Source organism: Trichechus manatus, unplaced genomic scaffold, assembly GCF_000243295.1.
Source record: "Trichechus manatus latirostris isolate Lorelei unplaced genomic scaffold, TriManLat1.0 scaffold00250, whole genome shotgun sequence".
Taxonomy (NCBI): domain Eukaryota; kingdom Metazoa; phylum Chordata; class Mammalia; order Sirenia; family Trichechidae; genus Trichechus; species Trichechus manatus.
This window is the reverse complement of record NW_004444186.1, coordinates 1860458-1880537: the sequence shown is the minus strand read 5'-3', so window position 1 is coordinate 1880537 and position 20080 is coordinate 1860458. Positions and strand designations below refer to the sequence as shown.

Below are 20080 nucleotides of genomic sequence, written 5' to 3'. Positions count from 1 at the left end.
ATATTTGGCTCACACTTACAGTTTATAAAGGCGTTTCACATTCACTGTCTCACACGTTGCTTATTGGTCCAGTTTGCCATCAGAACCGACTCGACGGCATCTAACAACGACAACCATCTCGCTGCTACTTTGCTGCTCACAAGAACTTTGCGAGAAAGACAGGGCAGATATTACCCCTACTTTAGCAGTGAGAAAACAGACTCAGGCAAAGCTGGTGTTTCAAGATCACAACTAATTTCAGTGTTGACAGAGGAAGGCCACTAAACCACATTGCCTAATAATGGAAACTTTAAATTTATTTTGAGTCGTTAACAACTATGTTGTTGTCGTCAGGTGTCTTAGAGTCAGTTCCGACTCACAGTGACCCCATGGACGAAAGAATGAAACGCTGCCAGGTCCTGCGCCATCCTCAGGATCATTGTTAGGCTTGAGCCCATTGTTGCAGCCACTGTGTCAGTCCATCTTGTTGAGGCGCTTCCTCTTTTTTGCTGACTGTCTACTTTACCAAGTATGATGATGTCCTTCTCCAGGGCCTGGTCCCTCCTGACAACAAGTCCAAAGTATGTAAGACGTAGTCTTGCCATCCTTGCTCCTAAGGAGCATTCTGGCTGTACTTCTCCCAAGACAGATTAATTTGTTCTTCAGGTACTCCACAGTATATTCAATATTCTTCACCAACACCATAATTTAAAGGCACTAATTCTTCTTTGTTCTTCCTTATTCATTGTCCAGCTTTCACATGCATATGAGGCGACTAAAAATACCATGACCTGGTCAGGCTCACCTTAGCCCTCAAAGGGATATCTTTTGCTTTTTAACACTTTAAAGAGATCTTTTGCAGCAGATCTGCCCAGTGCAATACATCATTTGATTTCTTTTTTTTTTTTAATTTTATTTTGCTTTAGGTGAAAGTTTATGGCTCAAGTTTAGTTTCTCATTCAAAAATTTATATACACATTGTTTTGTGACATTGGTTGCAATCCCTATAACGTGACAGCACACTTTCCCTTTCTACCCCAGGTTCCCTGTGTCCATTCATACAGTTCCTGTCCCTTCCTCATTTGATTTCTTGACTGCTGCTTCCATGGGTTCCATGAATTGTGGACCCAGGTAAAATGAAATCCTTGACAACTTCAGTATTTTCTCCGTTTATCATGATATTGCTTATTGGTCCAGTTGTGAGGATTTTTGTTTTCTGTATATTGAGGTGTAATCTATACTGAAGGCTATAGTCTTCGATCTTCATCAGTAAGTGCTTCTGTTCGAATGACTGCCTCTTGGTCTATGTACAGTTTCCGCATAAGTGTTCTTGAATTCCCATTCTTTGCAATGTTACCCATAATTTGTTACGATCCACACAGTCAAATGCCTTTGCATACTCTATAAAACACAGGTAAACATCTTTCTGGTATTTTCTGCTTTCAGCCAAGATCCATCTGACATCAGCAATGATATCCTTCATTCCACAGCCTCTTCTGAATCTGGCTTGAATTTCTGGCTGTTCCCTGTTGATGTACTGCTGCAACCGTTTTTGAATTATTTTCAGCAAAATTTTACTTGCATGTGATATTAATGATATTGTTCAATAATTTCTGCATTCTGTTGGATCACCTTTCTTTGGAATGGGCACAAATATGGATCTCTTCCAGCCAGTTGGCCAGGTAGCTGTCTTCCAAATTTCTTGGCCTAAACGAGTGAGTGCATCCAGTACTGCATCCGTTTGTTGAAACATCTCCATTGGTATTCCATCAATTCCTGGAGGCTTGTTTTTCACCAATGCCTTCAGTGCAGCGTGGACTTCTTCCTTCAATGCCATTGGTTCTTGATCATATGCTACCTTCTGAAACGGTTTAATGTTGGCCAATTCTTTCTGGTCCAGTGTGTCTGTGTATTCCTTCCATCTTCTTTTGATGCTTCCTGAGTCATTCAATATTTTGCCCATAGAATCCTTCAATATTGCAAATTGAGGCTTGAATTTTTTTCTTCAGTTCTTTCGGCTTGAGAAATGCCAAGCGTGTTCTTCCCTTTTGGTTTTCTATCTCCAGGTCTTTGCACATTTCATTATAATAGTTTGTCTTCTCGAGCTGACCGTTGAAATCTCCTATTCAGCTCTATTCATTTCTTCTGTTTGCTTTAGCTACTCTGCTTTAAATCAGTAACCTGTTTAAATCAGTGATAATTTTGTAGCTTATTAAAATAATTAGCTACGCCATCCTTTGACCTGACACACTTAGTGAACTTGCAATGAAAGTAACTAACACCGCTGTAACTAGGTAGCTAAACAATTGAAAATATAAACACAGTGTGTATTTATTCACACTCTCCCGTCTATGCCATTGCTCACAGTTCTTTCTCTTCACCTGAAATATTTCTCCCTGCCTGATTAAAATCAAGGCAAAAGCACAAATGCCAATTTCCTATGAAGCCTTCCCTGATATCATCTGTCAGAATTAATCTCTCTCCCCATTCTACCCCAGAACATGTTGTTTGTATTTCCATTAGAATACATATTACATTCTTCATATATAGTTGAATGCGTATCTATTATGTCTGTTTTTCCCAGAAAATAGGAATAATGTTTTATTTATGTTCTTATTTCTTGTGGTGCCCAAAATAGTGTCCAGGAAATAAGAGGAGCTCAATAAGTCCTTGGTGAATTGATTTAAAATAGCTTTTTCTCTATCTGCTCTACGAAGGGAAATGTAATATGCCAAAAAAAAAAAAGTACCTAAGTACTTTGGTACTTTTGTATAAGTCACTAAGGGATTATATTTAATTTTTTCAAGCCTGCCTTTTTTTTTCTCTTTTGCCCAACCACATGAGACTTTCCTATGAAGTAATTCTTTTGTAAGTTATAGGGAAGCAAAACAAAGAAAGTATTATGGAAATTCTCATCTAGGAATTGAATTTCCATTTTATCTGTTCTGGATTCTAACATCACGCTGATAAATCCATTTACTTTGACAGATTTGACAGTGCTAGTAAACCCTCTTAAAACTACAGTTTAATGAATAAAATGTACCTATCAAAGCGTAAGGAGCCCTGGTTGTGCGGGGCTCAGAACATCGACTGCTAACCAGAAGGTTGGGGGTTTGAAATCACCAGCAGCTCTGAGGGAGAAAGAGAAAGATGTGGCAGTCTGCTTCTGTAGAGGTTTACAGCCTCCGAAACCCTGTGGGGTCACTATGAGTCGGAATCGACTCGACGGCAGTGGGTGTGGTTTTTTTTTTTTTTCAATTAAAGTGTATATTGTTGTTGTCCTGTGCTGTTGAGTCGATTTTGTCTCATACTGACCCAACGTGACAGAATAGAACTGCCCCATAGGGCTTCCTAGGCTGTAAGCTTTAGGGAACAGATGGGCAGGTCTTTTCTCCTATGGAGCCACTGAGTGGGTTCAAACCACCAACCTTTCTATTACCAGCCAAGCGCTTAACCATTGCACCACCAGGGCTCCTTATCAAAGTACATAAGGAATTTTAATTTGTTTATAAAGTATAAGCAAATAATTTATTTGAAAACTCTTTATAGTCTTGTAAGAAATAATAATGGTTTATGTAGAATTTAGGAGCCCTGGTGGTGCAACGGTTAAGCACTCTGTGTTCAGAGTCTCTTCTAATATCCATTTTGGTCTTTTCTTTGTTGTCTTTTTAATGACCTTTTGCTTTCTTCACGTATGATGTCCTTGATATCACTCCGCAACTCGTCTGGTCTTCGGTCATTAGTGTTCAACGTGTCAAATCTATTCTTGAGATGGTCTCTAAATTCAGGTGGGATGTACTCAAGGTCGCACTTTGACTCTCGTTGACTTGTTCTAATTTTTTTCAGCTTCAGTGTGAACTTGCTTATGAGCAATTGAGGGTCTGTTCCACAGTCGGCCCCTGGCCTTGTTTTGACTGATGATACTGAGCGTCTCCATTGTCTCTTTCCACAGAAGTAGTCAATTTGTTTCCTGGGTATTCCATCCGGCGAGGTCCACATGTATAGTCACTGTTTATGTTGTTTAACAACAGGTGCTTGCAATGAATAAATCGTTGGTCTTGCAGAATTCTATCAGGTGATCTCCAGCGTGGTTTCGATCACCAGGGCTGTATTTTCCAACTACTTATCCTTCTTTGTTTCCAACTTCCGCCTTCCAACCACCGGTGCATCTTGACTGCACGTTTAATCAATTTCACACTGCAGAAGTTGGTAAAAATCTTCAATTTCTTCATCTTTGGCCTCAGTGCTTGGGGCATAAATTTGAATAGAAGTCGTTATTTACTGATCTTCCTTGTAGGCATGTGGCTATTATCCTATCACTGACGGCACTGTATTTCAGGATGGAGCCTGAAATGTTTTTTTGACGATGAATGCGCCACCATTCCTGTTCAATTTCTCATTCCCAGCATAGTAGGCCGTATGCTTGATTAAAAATGGCCAATACCAGTCCATTGCAGCTCAGTAATGCCTAGGATATTGCTCGTTATGCATTCCATTTCATTTTTGACAACTTCCAATTTTCCTAGATTCATATTTCGTACATTCTATGTTCCCATTATTAATGGATGTTTGCAGCTGTTTCTTCTCATTTTGAGTGGTGCCACATCAGCAAATGAAGGTCCCGAAAGCTTGACTCCATCCATGTCATTAAGGTCGACTCTGCTTTGAGGAGGCAGCTCTTCCCCAGTTGTATTTTGAGTGCCTTCCAACCTGAGGGGCTCATCTTCCGGCACTCTATCAGACAATGTTCTGCTGCTATTCATAAGGTTCTCACTGGCCAGTTTTTTCAGAAGTAGACCACCAGGTCCATCTTCTTAGTCTCCTTTAGTCTGAAGGCTCTGCTGAAATCTGTCCACCATGGGTGACCCTGCTGGTATTTGAAATACCAATGGCGTAGCTTCCAGCATCACAGCAACACGCAGGCCACCACAGTGTGTCAAACCGACAGATGAGTTGTGAACTAACAACTATAGGGAAAACAGAAAGTGTATGAAAAGGAACCAGTGAATCATAGACTCATAGTAATGCAATCACCAACTGCTGATTTAACTGACTATATCACTGTATACGAGGATGAGAGTGGAGAAATGGGTGGGGGTGGTGCAAGAGATCTCAAACCTCAACCACCATAATAATAGTTAAGTCTACTGAGAAGTACAAAAATAGCAATACAAATATTTTAGAAACCTGGCGGTAAATAGGAGCCCTGGTGGCACAGTGGTCAAGAGCTTGGCTGCTAACCAAAAAGGTCCAGAGTTCGAATCCACTAACTGCTCTTTGGAAACCCTATGGCGCAGTTCTACTCTGTCCTATTGGGTTGCTATGAGGCGGATTTGACTGGATGGTAATGGGTTTGGAAGTAAATAACCGGAAGAAACTTAACTGGAAAAAAATAGTTAAAGTAACTGAAGGAACTGAATTGAATTTATTGGGAAGCTGAACTGGGATGTTGGTGGTTTGGGTAAGGGGCAGGATGGTGACTGCTGATTTTTGGTGAGTGCGTCCTAGTACCCATTGATTTTTAAATTCTGTGCATGTGTTAACTTGATAAAAACATTTTAAATCTTTACAGTTTTCAATACCAAACCAACAAATGTGTGATGAGGTTACTAACTTGAAAAATGACCAGTGGGTTTACCCTGTTTTTGTTAAATTCTATATTGCTGTTGTTAGGTTCTGTCAAGTTGATTCCAACTCATAGCAGCCCCATGTGACAGAGTTGAACTGCCCCACAAGGTTTTCTAGGCTGTACTCTTTATGGAAGAGCCCTGGTGGTGCAGTGGTTAAAGTGCTCAGCTGCTAACCAAAAGGTTGGCAGTTTGAACCTACCAGCTGTTCCGAAGGAGAAAGATGTGATAGTCTGCTTCCACAAGAATTTACAGCCTTGGAAACTCTATGGGGCAGTTGTATCCTGTCCTTACAGGGTCAACTATGAGTCAGATTTGACCTGATGGCAAGGGGTTTGGGTTTGACTTTGGTTTTTTACTCTTTATGGGAGCAGATCACCAGGTCTTTTCTCCCACAGAGCCACTGAGTGAGTTCAAACTGCCAACCTTTTCGTTAGCAGCTGAGCACTTAACCATTACACCCCCAGGGCTCCTAAATTCTATATAAATCATTATTATTTCTTACAAGACTGTAAAAAGTTTTCAAATAAATTATTTGCTTATACTTTGTAAACAAATTATAGTTCCTTCTATATTTGATAAGGAGCCCTGGTGGTGCAATGGTTAAGTGCTCGGCTGCTAACAGAAAGGTTGGCGGTTTGAACCTACTCAGTTGCTCCATAGGAGAAAAGACTGGCCATCAGTTCGCTAAAGATTACAGCCTAGGAACCCAATGGGGCAGTTCTACTGTGTCTTATAGGGTCACTGTGAGTCAGAGTCAAATTTTGAGAAATTCTAGAAAGATGTACAAGAAACTGATAACAATGGTTAATTTTCAGGACAGGGCATCTGAGCCTACAGGAGAAAGGAGTAGGAGGGAGATTTTTCAACAATTTTTCTTTAATTTCTTTTTTGTTTTAAACTTTTTATTTTCTTAAAAACAAATGGTTTTGCCAAACTACAGAACGGGAGAAAGCATTTGGTAACCATATATCTGATAAGGGTTTAATATCCAGAATATATAAAGAACTCCTACAACTCAACAACAAAAAGACAAACAACCCCATTTAAAAAATGGGCAAAAGACTTAAACAGACTTTTCTCCAAAGAAGATATATGAATGGCTGTGAAGCATATGAAAAGATGCTAAAGGTCATTAGTCTTAGGGAAATGCAAATCAAAACCACAGTAATATCCCACGTCATACCCACTAGGATGGCTATTATCAGAAAAATGTAAACCAACAAGTGTTGGCAAGGATGTGCAGAAATTGGAACCCTTGTCCATTGTGGTGGGAATGTAAAATGGTGTAGCCACTGTGGAAAACAGTTTGGTGGTTCCTCAAAAAGTTAAACACAGAATTATCATATGATTCAGTGATTCCACTGCTAGGCACATACCCAAAAGACTTAAAAGCAAGGACTGAAAACTATCCTTTACACCACGGCAGCATTATTCTCAAGAGTCAAAAGGTGGAAATTGCCCCAAATCCGTCAACAAATCAATGACTAAAGAAAATCTGGCACCTACATACAATGGAATATTGCTCGGCAGTAAATAGAAATGAAGTTCTGATAGTTGCTACCACACGGATGGATCTTAAAACATGAAAGTGAAGTAAGTCAGATTCAAAAGGGCAAATACTGTGTGATTCCACGTGTGCGGAGTGTCTAGAACAGGAAGTGTGTAGCGCCAGAAATTTATTAGTGCTCCCCACAGGCTGGGCGAAGGAGGGCATGTGGAGGTACTGTTGAGGGAGTACTGCCTTTCTGTTTGGGGGGATAAAAATGTCCTTGGAAATGGATAACAGTGACAGCTGCACTATTATGTGATTAATGTCACTGAATTGTATACTGAAGACTGGTTGAAACAACATTTTTTGTGATGTGTATTTTATCACAATTAAAAAATGTTTTACTTCTATAAGTTAAAATTTTCTTATTGCCAAATGTTCCCCCTACGTTGGATATACAGTGAGGATTTTTGTTAAATACTTCATTACTTTACTTGTTTGGAGCCCTGGTGGCGAGCTCGGCTAACCTAAAGGTCGGCTGTTCGAATCCACCAGCTGTGCCTTGGAAACCCTATGGGGCAGTTCTACTCTGTCTTTAGGGTCGCTATGAGTTGCAGTCGACTTGATGGCAATGGGTTTGGTTTGGTTTTGGTTTACTTGTTTAATTCAAGGTTCTTTACTTGGGGTCCACATATCCCCAAGGGATCCATGGATAGAATTCAGGGAATTTGTGAATTTGTGTGGGATAAAAATTACATCTTTATTGTTATTAACCTCTACCTGAAATTTGGAGCCCTGGTGGCGCAGTGGTTAAGAGCTTGACTGCTAACCAAAGGTTAGCAGTCCAAATCCACCACCTTCTCCTTGGAAACCCTGTGGGGCAGCTCTACTGTGACCTGTAGGGTCACTATGAGTCAGAATCGACTTGACGGCAAAGGATGTATTTTTTTTAAACTGAAATTTAGCATTTCCTTCAATTCCAAACATAGTCCATAAACCACAGTAATAGTAGCAAGGCTTGTGACTATCACCAAAAGAAAACCCAGATATTTTTATATCACATAACAGTTTTTGAAGATATCTTGAAATGTCATTTATCCTCATCACTACTTCAAATTTAGGATAGTTATTAACTCTTGTTATTTAATGCATTTACATAGAAGCATGTCTATTACTATTTCACAAATTTATAGTTTAATATTTTCATGTATTTCAATAGAATTGGCTTCCTTTGTAATCTAATGTATTTTATTTTATGCGTTAAAAAAAAATTATTCTAAGAAGACGTCCACAGTCTTGAGCAGACGGCCAGAGGGATCCAAGGCAGAACCACAACCAGGGCTAGCAACTGCTGCTTTTCTTCCCCTCACAGTCACTGTTGTGGGCAGAACGAGATTGGTGTTAAAAACCAAAGAGTCATCAGCTGAATACTTTTATTTGATTTAAAAACAATTGTTTATTGTGCTTTAGGTGCAAGTTTACAGAGCAAATTAGTTTCCCATTTGATAGGTTGTGCGTGAAGTGTTCCCCGACATTGGCTTCCTTCCCCACAATGTGTCGCACTCTCCCCGTTTCCACCCTGGTTTCCCACCTCCCTTCGTCCTGGTTTTCTGCCCTTTCCTGCCTTCTCAGCTTTGCTTTTGGGCAAAGTTGCTCCTTTGATCGCCTATAATTGATTGTTCTAAGGAGCACGTTCCTCTCAGGTGTTATTGTTTATTTTATGGGTCTGCCTGTGGAAACCCTGGTGGCATAGTGGTTAAGAGCTATGTCTGCTAACCAGAAAGGTTGGCAGTTTGAATCTACCAGGCGCTCCTTGGAAACGCTATGGGGCAGAGCTGGAGTCGACTTGAGAGCAATGGGTTTTGGTTATGTCTATGGTCTCCAGGAATGGCTTCAGTTCCAGTTCAGAAGTGTGTCTTAGGCTGAATACTTTTAAACTTTAATGTTTCTCTACACTTTTGATTGATTAAAAAAATAATAATAATAACCAAACCCGTTGCCATCGAGTCAACTCCGACTGATAGCGACCCTATAGGACAGAGTAGAACTGCTGCTGTTTGATTGACAGTCATGTATAATGACCACGTTGTGTATTTAACGATTCTTTTTTTTTTTTTTCCTACTTTTTTAAAATCGTGCTTTTGGTGAAAGTTTACAGCTCAAGTTAATTTCTCATTAAAAAATGTATACACATATTGTTTTGTGATGTTGGTTGCAGTCCCCACAATGTGACAGCACACTCCCCCTTTCCACCCCCTGGTTCCTTGTGTCCATTCAATCAGTTCCTGTCCCTTCCTGCCTTCTCATCCTGCTTTTGGACAGGAGCTGCCCATTTGGTCTCGTATATTTGATTGAACTAAGAAGCACTCTCCTCACGTGTATTATTTTTGGTTTTATAGTCCTGCCTAACCTTTGTCTGAAGAGTCGGCTTCGGGAACGGTTTCAGTTCTGGGTATTTAACATTCTTGTTCCTTAAAATGTGTGTTTTGGTGAGAGAGCCAGAAAGAGGAACATTAGTTTAAGGTCAGTTTTGTTGTTGTTAGTGGCCAGCAAGTCCATCCGGCCCCTCGCGACCCCCTGTGTGCAGAGTAGAACTGCTCCGTAGGGTTTTCAAGACGGTGACCTTCTGGAAGCTGATCACCAGGCCTGTCTCCCCACGTGCCGCCAACCTTTAGGCAAATAGTTCCTTACTGTCTATTAATGCCGCTGTCCCGTACATTTTCCATGTCATAGGCGTTCACTTGTAACATTTAAAGCTCCTGCTCCTTGTCCAGAGTTTAACTCATCTTCTAATCTACAGCAATTGCGAGGAAGATAATCTGAATTAGGTAAATATATGAGTAATGGGATATCTTAAAAAAAATGCAGTTTGGCTATTTTATTCAGGCTAACTTTATCTGCCAAAAAAAGGTCCTGGCCAAACTGCCAATGACTAGATAAAATTAATTTGAACTAACTAGTTTAATTATTTATTATTAAAGTAATTTTTCTAAAGTGCTTGAAAACAGATGGTCTTTTAAGCTTTTGTTTACTCTAACATCATTGATTTAAAAACATTTATTGAATCCTCTTATGGGCAAAGGCACAATCTGAGCCCTCAGGATATTTACAGCTTCATCTGTTGTTAGCTGCTGGTGAGACCGCCCAGACTCGTGGGGATCCCATGCACAACAGAGCGGAACTCTGCTTGGTCCTGTGCCATTGTCACGATTAGTTGTCGATCGGACCGTTGTGATTCTTTCCTAGTCTGTCTTAGTCTGGAAGCACTGCTGAAACTTGTTCAGCATCATAGCAACGCACAAGCCTCCATGGACAGACGGGTGTTGACTGTCCATGAGGTGCACTGGCCGGGGATGGAACCCAGGTCTCCTGAATGAGAGGTGAGAGTCCTACCACTGAGCCGCCACTGACTGCATGGTTTCTTCCATCCAAGGACGTTCTTAGAACATGATGGGCTCTACTGGTTACCTAAGACTAAGCAAAGAATGGTATGTGGCAATGATAGAAATTTGAAGACAGATTTTTATTAAGCATATATACACCACCAACTTACAAAAGGGTATCAGAGAGCTTGAAAAAAACAGTGTGAAATGAGACAAGCACAAACACAACACATTGTTTTAGGTTGACACATTCGCATGCCGTTACAGCTATCATACATCATTAATTTAGTTAGCAAGCTTTTTTTTCAAGCTGTGCAAAGTTAAAAAGGAAGTCAAACTATGTCTTCTAATTAAAAAAAAAAAACCCAAACCCGTTGCCGTCGAGTTGATTCCAACTCATAGTGATCCTACAGGACAGAGCAGAACTGCCCAACAGGGTTTCCAGGGAGTTCCTGGTGGATTCAAACTGCCAACCTTTTGGTTAGCAGCCGAGCTCTTAACCACTACGCCACCAGGGTTTCCACGTTTTCTAATTAGTACAGTTAAAATACATCGATGATGACACGCTTATTTCTACTGGTTACAACAGGCAAAATTAAGTTAGAAGAAAGCAGTTCATCTTTCTTGACTTTTTATAGAATGAAGACATCCTCTAGATTTCTGGGTAAGAGGGAAAACTAGCAATGCCACAGTGATTTCCACTATTTCTTGCCATTCGAATATATCCTTGGTCACCAAAGTTGACGCCCCAGCTTTAGAAAAAGAAATAACACAAAATTAGAAATGAATAAACTCAAATCTTATTATCAACATTTTATCCCTTAGACTGTTTTCTCTCCTAAGTTATGAAAGTATATATGAAAAGCACTAAAACAAAATTATGATGAAATAATAATTTCTCCAGGGCTTTTAGGCAATTTTCAAAGGGTAGTTTGGTAGGCTCTAGTATGATATTGAGGAACAGGCTTTCAATACCTAAGGAAACCATATAAGGTCCATCCCAGGCTCTTCATCCTCCTGCTTTGTAAATACACTTTCTGCAGGGAAACTAATATTATTATCCTTTCCAAGGCCCCATCTCCAAATGGCTTTGCACATTAGGATCATGGGTGATGCATCTAATTTAAAATTCCTCTAAAGAACATCAATTAAATATTCTTGAGCAACTATTATGGAAAAGGTATAGGGCAAGGAATTCTAAGAAAAGCACTAAAAAGTGCAGCTCTCAGAAAGTTTTTAAATCTAGAAGTGGAGCTAACTAAGACTGTCTCATAACTAAAGCTATCCAAAAATGGAATGTGCTACCTTGTAAGCAAGTGAGTTCCCTGGCACTAGAAGTATTCAAGCAGAGTCTAGCTGTACCACTTGTCAGAGTTGTTGCAGAGGGAATCATGGGTCAGATAAGGGTTAGAGCAAATCAGTGGTTCTCTTGCTTTTTGACTTCATGGACTTTAGAGGATTTCAAAAGAATTTTGTAGATTGACATAAAGTCACCAATTTTTTTTAATTTAGCAAGTATAGATTTTTTTTAAATATAAAGCTTATATTTTGTAAAAAAAAGAGGACACTTTAACATAAAACTATTCAGAGTACATAATGTCTAAGGATAGTCTTTTGAGTTGAATAAATTCAGATTTATGAAAACGCACCACAATATTTTATTTTTTCTCACTTTGTCACAGACTGGTGAAAAAACTGGCAAAATCCTTATAGGAGAAATTATTTCTGAAGTACTTTTTATGACTCTGAGACTAAGTAATTGTAAGTATACAAATAATTATGAGTCCGAATTCATTAAATGCTATAACTAGGATACGAAGTACTATAAATAATTATGGAAAAGAAATTACATGGAACGGAGTTAACAGTAGGAATGGGCATTTAAAGATGATAAACAGATGATCAAGAGCATAGCTGATGGAGAGAGAAGCATAAATAAAAGCATGAAATTGAGATACTGGCTAGTGTGCTTAGAGAACAGCAAGAAATTTAGTTGAAAGGAAAACTGGGTGTCCTTAGGGAAGCAGTGGGAAAAGAGGATAGAAAGCAGACGTAGGGTCATGTGTGAAGAGCTTAGAATAGCAGGCTGTCATGGATTGAATTGTGTACCCCCCAAAAATGTGTGTATCCATTTTGCTGGGCCATGATTGTGGCAGTCCTCCATTTTGTGATTGTAAGTTTATGTTAAAGAGGATTCGGGTGGGATTGTAACACCCTTACTAAGTTCACATCCCTGATCCACTGTAAAGGGAGTTTCCCTGGGGGTGGCCTGCACCACCTTTTATCTCTCAAGAGATAAAAGGAAAGAGAAGCAAGCAGAGAGTACGGAACGGTCCTACCACCAAGAAAGCAGTGCCAGGAGCAGAGCGTGTCCTTTGGACCTGAGGTTCCTGCGCAGAGAAACTCCTAGTCCAGGGGAAGATTAATGAGAAGGACCTTCCTCCAGAGTTTACAGAGAGAGAAAGCCTTCCCCTGGAGCTGATGCCCTGAATTTGGACTTCTAGCCTACTAGACTGTGAGAAAAGAAACTTCTCTTCATTAAAGCCATCCACTTGTGGTATTTCTCTTACAGCTGTACTAGATAACTCAGCCACAGGCTCAGGCGTTCGCACTTCAATTCCATAGGCAAAGGGAAGCCACTGAAAATTTTCGCTCAAGGACTCAAAAGAAGGTTGTGTGTTTGCTTGCAATGGAGAAACTAAGAGGTGCTGGTTTATTGCAGGAAGACAAGTGGCATATTTAAAAAGGTCTGTGTTTCAAGGGGCCTCTAGTTATCAGCCACTCATGCTACTCTATTCCTCTTATCTTTATCTCTCTGTAGCATTTAACACAGTTGTCTACTCTCATCTCATTTCCCTCTCGACTTTAAGACGCTGTTGCCTCTTGATTTTCTCCTCCCTCTCTGGCCACTCCTTCTTAAACTCTTTCATGGAATTCCTTTTTTGCTTCCTTTCATTTAATTGCCATTCCTCTACCTAAAATTCTTTCATAGCTCCGCATAACTTTAGAATAAAACTCAAATTCCGTCTTCGCCTCTTAGCAATGGATGCAGTGCTCTCTTAGTACCCAGTCTGATAAGCAAAAGCAATAACAATAAGCTCTGGCCAAGCTATTATTAATATCAATGGCCGCCATTTATGGAGCACATACTCTGTGTTAGGCAGCTTAAAGTATATTATCTCATTTAATCATCACCTTGTGAGTGAGGTATCATCTTCTTTTTACTAAAGAGAAAACAGAGGGGCAGAGCTGTAAAATGACTTGGCCAAAGTCAAACAGATGGTAAATGGCAAGGCCAGGATTCAAATCTAGGATTGTTTAACTCCAAAGACTACTCTTTTTTTTTTTTTTTATTAAATTGTGCTTTAAGTGAAAGTTTACAATTAAAGTCAGTTTCTCATACAAAAATGTATACGGACATTGTTATGGGACCCCAGTTGCTCTCCCTATACTGTGACAGCACACTTCTTCCTTTCTACCTCAGATTTCCCGTGTCCATTCAACCAGCTCCTGTCCCTTTCTGCCTTCTCATCTCACCTCCAGACAGGAGCTGCCCGTTTAGTCTCATGGATCTACTTGAGCTAAGAAGCAAACTCCTCACGAGACTACTCTAACCTTTATATGATGCCTTTCTCTACATTATCCCTGTGAGTAAGGTAGTATGGGGAATGAAATTCAGAACAGAACATCCAGAATCTTACATAATTCATATCTTACTATAGCTATTTTACTGTCTTTGGGAAAAAATAGATAAAATAAGCTATTTTAGATGAACTGACTTTGGATCTTTGTTCTAGTAATGAAAATTGATTTGAGGTTCCAGGTATCAGTAGTATGAATTCATCCAGTGAGATCAGGAGTCCCGGATCCCGTTCAACATCTGGACAACTTTTCCCAGTTATTGAAGTTTATAAACTTTTTCCAGTTTATAAACCAAGATCAACTGCCCCAAACTTTATAGATGATCCCAGGGGTCTTTTTGACTGAGTCCTGCTAACTCTCCGTTAAAGAGTACAACTGACTAAAAATCTCAGGCACATAAAGCATCTGAGGACACACTGTGCCCTTCAGAACTGTGCAAGGTCTGTGCCAAATGTTCATTCCAATCCTTGCCAAGCTGTTTATTAACTCTATGGCTCTTCCACTCAAAGGGCTCAATTCTGGACAAGTTTCTTAACTCTCTTGGTATCAAGAGCTTCGTCATCTGTATTACGGGGATAAAATGCCCTTCTCATAAGGTTACTCTCAAAATTAAATGAGAAAATGGATTTGAAATACTTGCACAGTATCTGGTCCATGGTAAATGCTCGAGAAGTGGAAGTAGTTATGTTTATTACTAACCAGGTATGACCGGACTCAAGTAGGGTCCAGCCACTCTTTTAAAAATATAGCCTTCTTCTAGGGTGACCAACCATCCCAATTTGCCTGGGACTGTCCCAGTTTTCAAAATGAAAGTCCCGTGTCCGTTGCTGGTGGCAATGTGAAACGGTGAAGCTGCAATGGAGAACAGTTTGGTGGTTCCTCAAAAAGTGAAACATAGAATCTCCTAAGACTGATCAGAGGAGTAGTGTAGAAGATAAATAATAAATAAATAAAAGAAAGTGCCGAAGGCAGCAATGGGGGTCGTGAGTAATTTAGAATGTCGCTTTGTAAGACGCTGCGAGTGTTTATCATTGTCAACATCACGATCCTCATAATCACAGGAAAGCATTTGTAGAGGCTCCCTCGAATGCCGGATTTTAATTAAATACACAAAAAAGCGTGAATGTATTTACCTGTTTTTCACAAGCCAGTAGTCTTTTCCATTAAGTTTACCGTAGCCAATGACCAACACGCCATGATTCACATTCTGAGTGCAGGATGGGTCAAAGTAGACGCCTGATGATGGGATAGGATTGGAGACAAAGAGCAAATGGCATGTGACAACGAAGGACATCTGAAAATACCGTTACCGTTTGTTAGGCTGCTTTGGATATATGACAAGATTAATTAAAATGTTAGGAATCTATGCTCTCATGCTTCAACTATTCAGAGTTCATAATTCTTTGCTATGTATCTGTCAGTTTTCTTGCCAAGTTTGGCATCAACCCAATCATAATTCCCTCAGGTACTTTCTTTGATAACCTGCCACCTTTTCCTAATTATTTTAAAAATTATATACCATCACTTATTTCTTTGTATATATTCCCAAATTGTTAGTTTCATATATTTTCATCCTTTAGCAGATTAAATACTCTTTAAAGTGAAGTTTTTCAAAAATGTTCTAGCCTTGTATTTTGTCCAGTCCAACGCTCTACCCTTAGCGTGTGCTCGGGAAACGTGTTAAGTTCGTGTGGTTATGTATCATTTTCTTAAGCCTCGTTTTAAAAAAAGTGTGAGTGCCCTCCTTGTGCACTGCCATACTACACCTACACCACACACTCTCTGTGGTGGTTACAAGCATGGACTGGGGATCAAGTCGCCTGGTTTCTAATCCAGCTTCACCACTTCCAAACTGTGTAACTGTAGGCAAGTTAACCTCTCTAAAACTTAGTTTTCACATCTGTAAATTAGGATGTATTGCACTGGGCAAATCTGCTGCAAAAGACCTCTTTAAAGTGTTCAAAAGCAAAGATGTCACTTTGGGGCCTAAGGTACACCTGACCCAAGCCATGGTATTTTCAATCGCCTCCTATGCATGCGAAAGCTGGACAGTGAATAAGGAAGACCGAAGAAGAATTGATGCCTTTGAATTATGGTGTTGGTGAAGAATGTTAAATATACCATGGACTGCCAGAAGAACAAACAGGTCTGTCTTGGAAGAAGTACAGCCAGAATGCTCTTTAGAAATGAGGATGGCAAGACTTCATCTCACATACTTTAGCCACGTTATCAGGAGTGACCAGTCCCTGGAGAAGGACATCATGCTTGGTAAAGTAGAGGGTCAGTGAAAAAGAGGAAGACCCTCAATAAGATGGATTGACACAGTGGCTGCAACAATGAGCTCAAACATAGCAATGATTGTGAGGATGGTGCAGGACTGGGCAGTGTTTCTTTCTGTTGTACATCAGGTTGCTGTGAGTCGGAACCGGCTCGACAGCACCTAACAACAACTACAAGTTAGGGTTAGTGTAAGGATTAAATGAGATAATGTATGTTAAGAATTTAGCTTAGTCCATGGCATGCAGTGTTAGTAAACTTTGATGAGTGTTACTTTACCAATCAGAACTGGGTATTAAAAAACCAGCCTTGTGTGAAATGGAGGATTCTGTTTAATCTATCTAATCATTGGGAGGTGCAGAGACGGAGAAGGATAAGACCTTTTTTATAGTGCAAGGGCACCATGGAACGAGCATAATGTATCTGAATGTTTACCACTTTTGTAGAGGAAGAAAGTTGGGCGACTTGCATCCACACCAACAGACACGGGCCCTTTGTTAGCCACGGCCTCTGCCAGGGCAACCTCACTGCCATAGGGAAGCTCAGTGTACTTGGAACACGTGGCAGCTCGGTTTTTGGGGTCATACCGGCACTTTCCATCCTGCAAAAGAAGTATAGTAGGTAAAGAAGTATACTTCAACTTCCTGTATAAATCACCAATGGCCTAAGTATTCTAGATTTAAGAGATGTTTTCTTTCCTCACTTCAGCTTTTCTTTTTTTAAATTTTATTTACTGTCGTTGAGAATATACACAGCAAAACATACACCAATTTAACAGTTTCTACACGTACGATTCAGTGACATTGATTACATTCTTCGAGTTGTGCAACCATTCTCACCCTCGTTTTCTGAGTTGTTCCTCCCCCATTAACATAAACTCATTGCGCCCTAAGGTTCCCATCTAATCTTTCAAGTCTCTCTTAGCCTTTTCTTATGGCTTAAATTTTCAGCTTCGATTCATATTTTAAATGGACGGATTTGAGAGTAAAGGAGACCAATTAGAAGGCTCCAGCAATAGTCCAGGCAAGAGATGTCTCCTTCTCTCTTTCAAAGAAAGAAAAATGGAATCTTCCAAAGCTGAACAGTTCCAGGTTTTATCAATAACAGAGGAAATATAGAACTATTCAATTGTTTTCAATTGTGAGCATCTTCGTACACACAGAAGTTGCCAGGACAACGTCCCTTGGGGCTCCCAGGTGGATTGTAAGGTAATACTATATGGAGATCATAAATGCTAAAGAAGAGCTTTAAAATCCTTCTGATGATGGTAATGTCTGGTGAGCATCTGAAGTTAAAATGGTGGTTTATAAAGAACATATGATATGGAAAAGCACTTACAGTATATTTCAAGCGAAAAAAGGAAGATTACAAATTCATTTCTGTTGTGTATACAGCTCTGTTTTTTATATGTTTAAGGGGAAAAGAACTTGAAAGAAATAAACCAAAGTAATAACGGTTAAGATAGTAGAATTTTGGGTATTTTTATATTTTCTATATATGGCTTTATTACTTATATTAGTTAACAAAATGCATAATGAATTCATGAGGAGGAGGAGAGCATTGTTTAGCTTCTAAGTAGGTGTAAGTATGATGTGTGAATGATCTGAGAATCAGGTTAAGCTGTCATGAGGGGGAGCTGCAGGATAAAAAAGTTTAAATTCCAGGCACATATACAGGAAGAATATTAAAGGTTTACTTAAATTTTGTTTTTTGAGCGTGAATTCTATTTGCTTGTTTAAAAGCATCGTGCCGCAGTGAACTAAGAAGTTTACGTACGGTGTAAGAAGGAGAACTAGAGAATTTAAGAATCCCCGATGGGTATTCTCTGACGCACGGGACACTGTTTCTCAAGCAACGGCTTGGAGATCAGTCCAGTGTGGTCAAGGGATAGCATGAGGTCATGGGTCAGCACAAAACATTTCCTTGTGACGTACCATGGCTTTGTAGGGATAGGAAGCTTCCGAATCGATGCCTTTGTTATCGATGATGTATTGGAAAGCCCTGGTCATGAAGCCACCGTTGCAGCCTTTATTGCTGTATTTTTCATTTGAGCAATCCACCAGGTTTTGCGCACTGAGAGACACCAGCTTCCCTGTTTTCAGTTTCAGCTGTGCTTCCAGGGCCCCCACAGCACTGAAAGCCCAGCAAGAACCACAAGCACCCTACAACAGAGACAAAGTCACAAAGGTCATCGGAGGGAGTCAGTGGGAAAGGCTTCCATGACACAAAGGGGGCAACTCCCACCAAGGTCAGCCCTGTCGGTCAGTAGTTCCCAGAAAGAGCCCCCCACCCCCACTACAATTTCCTCCTCTCCTAGACAATGGAAGTGAAGACTTGACTGTTCTCTGGGCAAGGCCTACCCTTGATCAAGGTTTACACATGGCTGAGCTCAAAGCACAATGGCCGTATGCAAATAAAATATATTAAGAAACAGTAGTTACTGAGAGGTAGCAAACGCCAGCTAGTTTCCCGTAAGGAAGGGAGATCGCTGTCTACAGTAAAGTGATTTTGAGAGGAGCTAAGATGATCCCCTTGACCTAAAAAACCCTTCCTTCTGCCAAACGAAGGCTGAAAGATGAGAACTTTAATCCTAGGTTAGCACTTGGCAAACATATTTAGTCTCAGAATTTTTTGATCAAAAGATATTTTACAGGGAGGTATAAACAAACAGAAGAAGACAAAGCTGCTTTGGTTAACAAAGTACAGAGAATCTAGAGCCTGGTCACAGCTGCTCTCCCTTTTTCTTCTCTGTCCCTCCCACCTCGCTCTCTATCCAAGAAAGCAATTTGAAATGGCTTTTGATTAAACCAGAAATCCCCCATCAAAATGCAAGTATCGAGGAAAAAGAGCACATTAAATTATTCAGAGTTATCATCTGAATATATAGTTTATTGGGTCTTCCCAAACTTTTATTTTAGTGAAGCTAGGGTAAGAAGCCCAAAACTGGTTGAAAGAAAAATCTCTAGGTAGAGAAAAATAAGAGATTAGTGGTACCACTCACTTCTTCATCAATTTTTACTTTCTTTATTGGTCACAAGCTGGGGCAGCTGTTCAGAACGTTCTGATTCTTCTCTCTTACCCTGACTTCTGAGGTGACACGTGTGTTCTACCCTTAGTTATCCCTAACCAGTCTGCGATTTTTGTAGTTTGTTTTTACTTTTCTTTCAGGCAAACTAAAGAAAAATGAAAATACAAACACATAGGAACAGCAATTTTGTAAAGCCAATATTTCTTACTCTAATAATGCAAGCTGAACCCTGAATTGGGGAAGCCCTGGTGACACAGTGGTTAAGCGCTCAGCTGCTAACTGAAAGGTCAGCACTTCGAGCCCACCAGCCATTCCACAGGAGAAAGATGTGGCAGTCTGCTTTTGTAAAGATTTACAGCCTTGGAAACCCTGTGGGGCAGTTGGAGTCTGTCCCATAGGGTTGCTAAGAGTAGGGATTGACTTGATGGCAACAGATTTGGTTTTGATTTAACCATGAATTAACCTGACTGGTACAACTTACAGGCCACGGTTAGCTCTAGTTTTTCCCCATCCTTCAACCCTGAAATACTAAGTAAGATCGAGGGGGAAATATATAAGTGAGATCAAGGGGGAAACACATAAGTGAGATCGAGGGGGAGACACACAAGTGAGATCGAGGGGGAGACACACAAGTGAGATCGAGGGGGAGACA

The 20080-nt window shown here is 40.1% G+C and overlaps 1 protein-coding gene across 1 annotated transcript in view; it reads right to left on the bottom strand.

Moving 5' to 3' along the window:
• Positions 1–10602: 10602 nt before the first annotated feature.
• The window catches only part of CTSS (cathepsin S), a 20693-nt gene continuing 11215 nt past the window's right edge, over positions 10603–20080 (bottom strand). Inside the window, exons 6-9 of the mRNA XM_023724607.1 lie at positions 18335–18562; positions 16836–17001; positions 15257–15359; positions 10603–11233 (exon numbers count right to left, since the gene is read on the bottom strand). Coding sequence (XP_023580375.1) covers positions 11134–11233; positions 15257–15359; positions 16836–17001; positions 18335–18562 — 597 coding nt within the window. The 3' untranslated portion in view covers positions 10603–11133. The remainder of the gene's footprint in view (positions 11234–15256; positions 15360–16835; positions 17002–18334; positions 18563–20080) is intronic.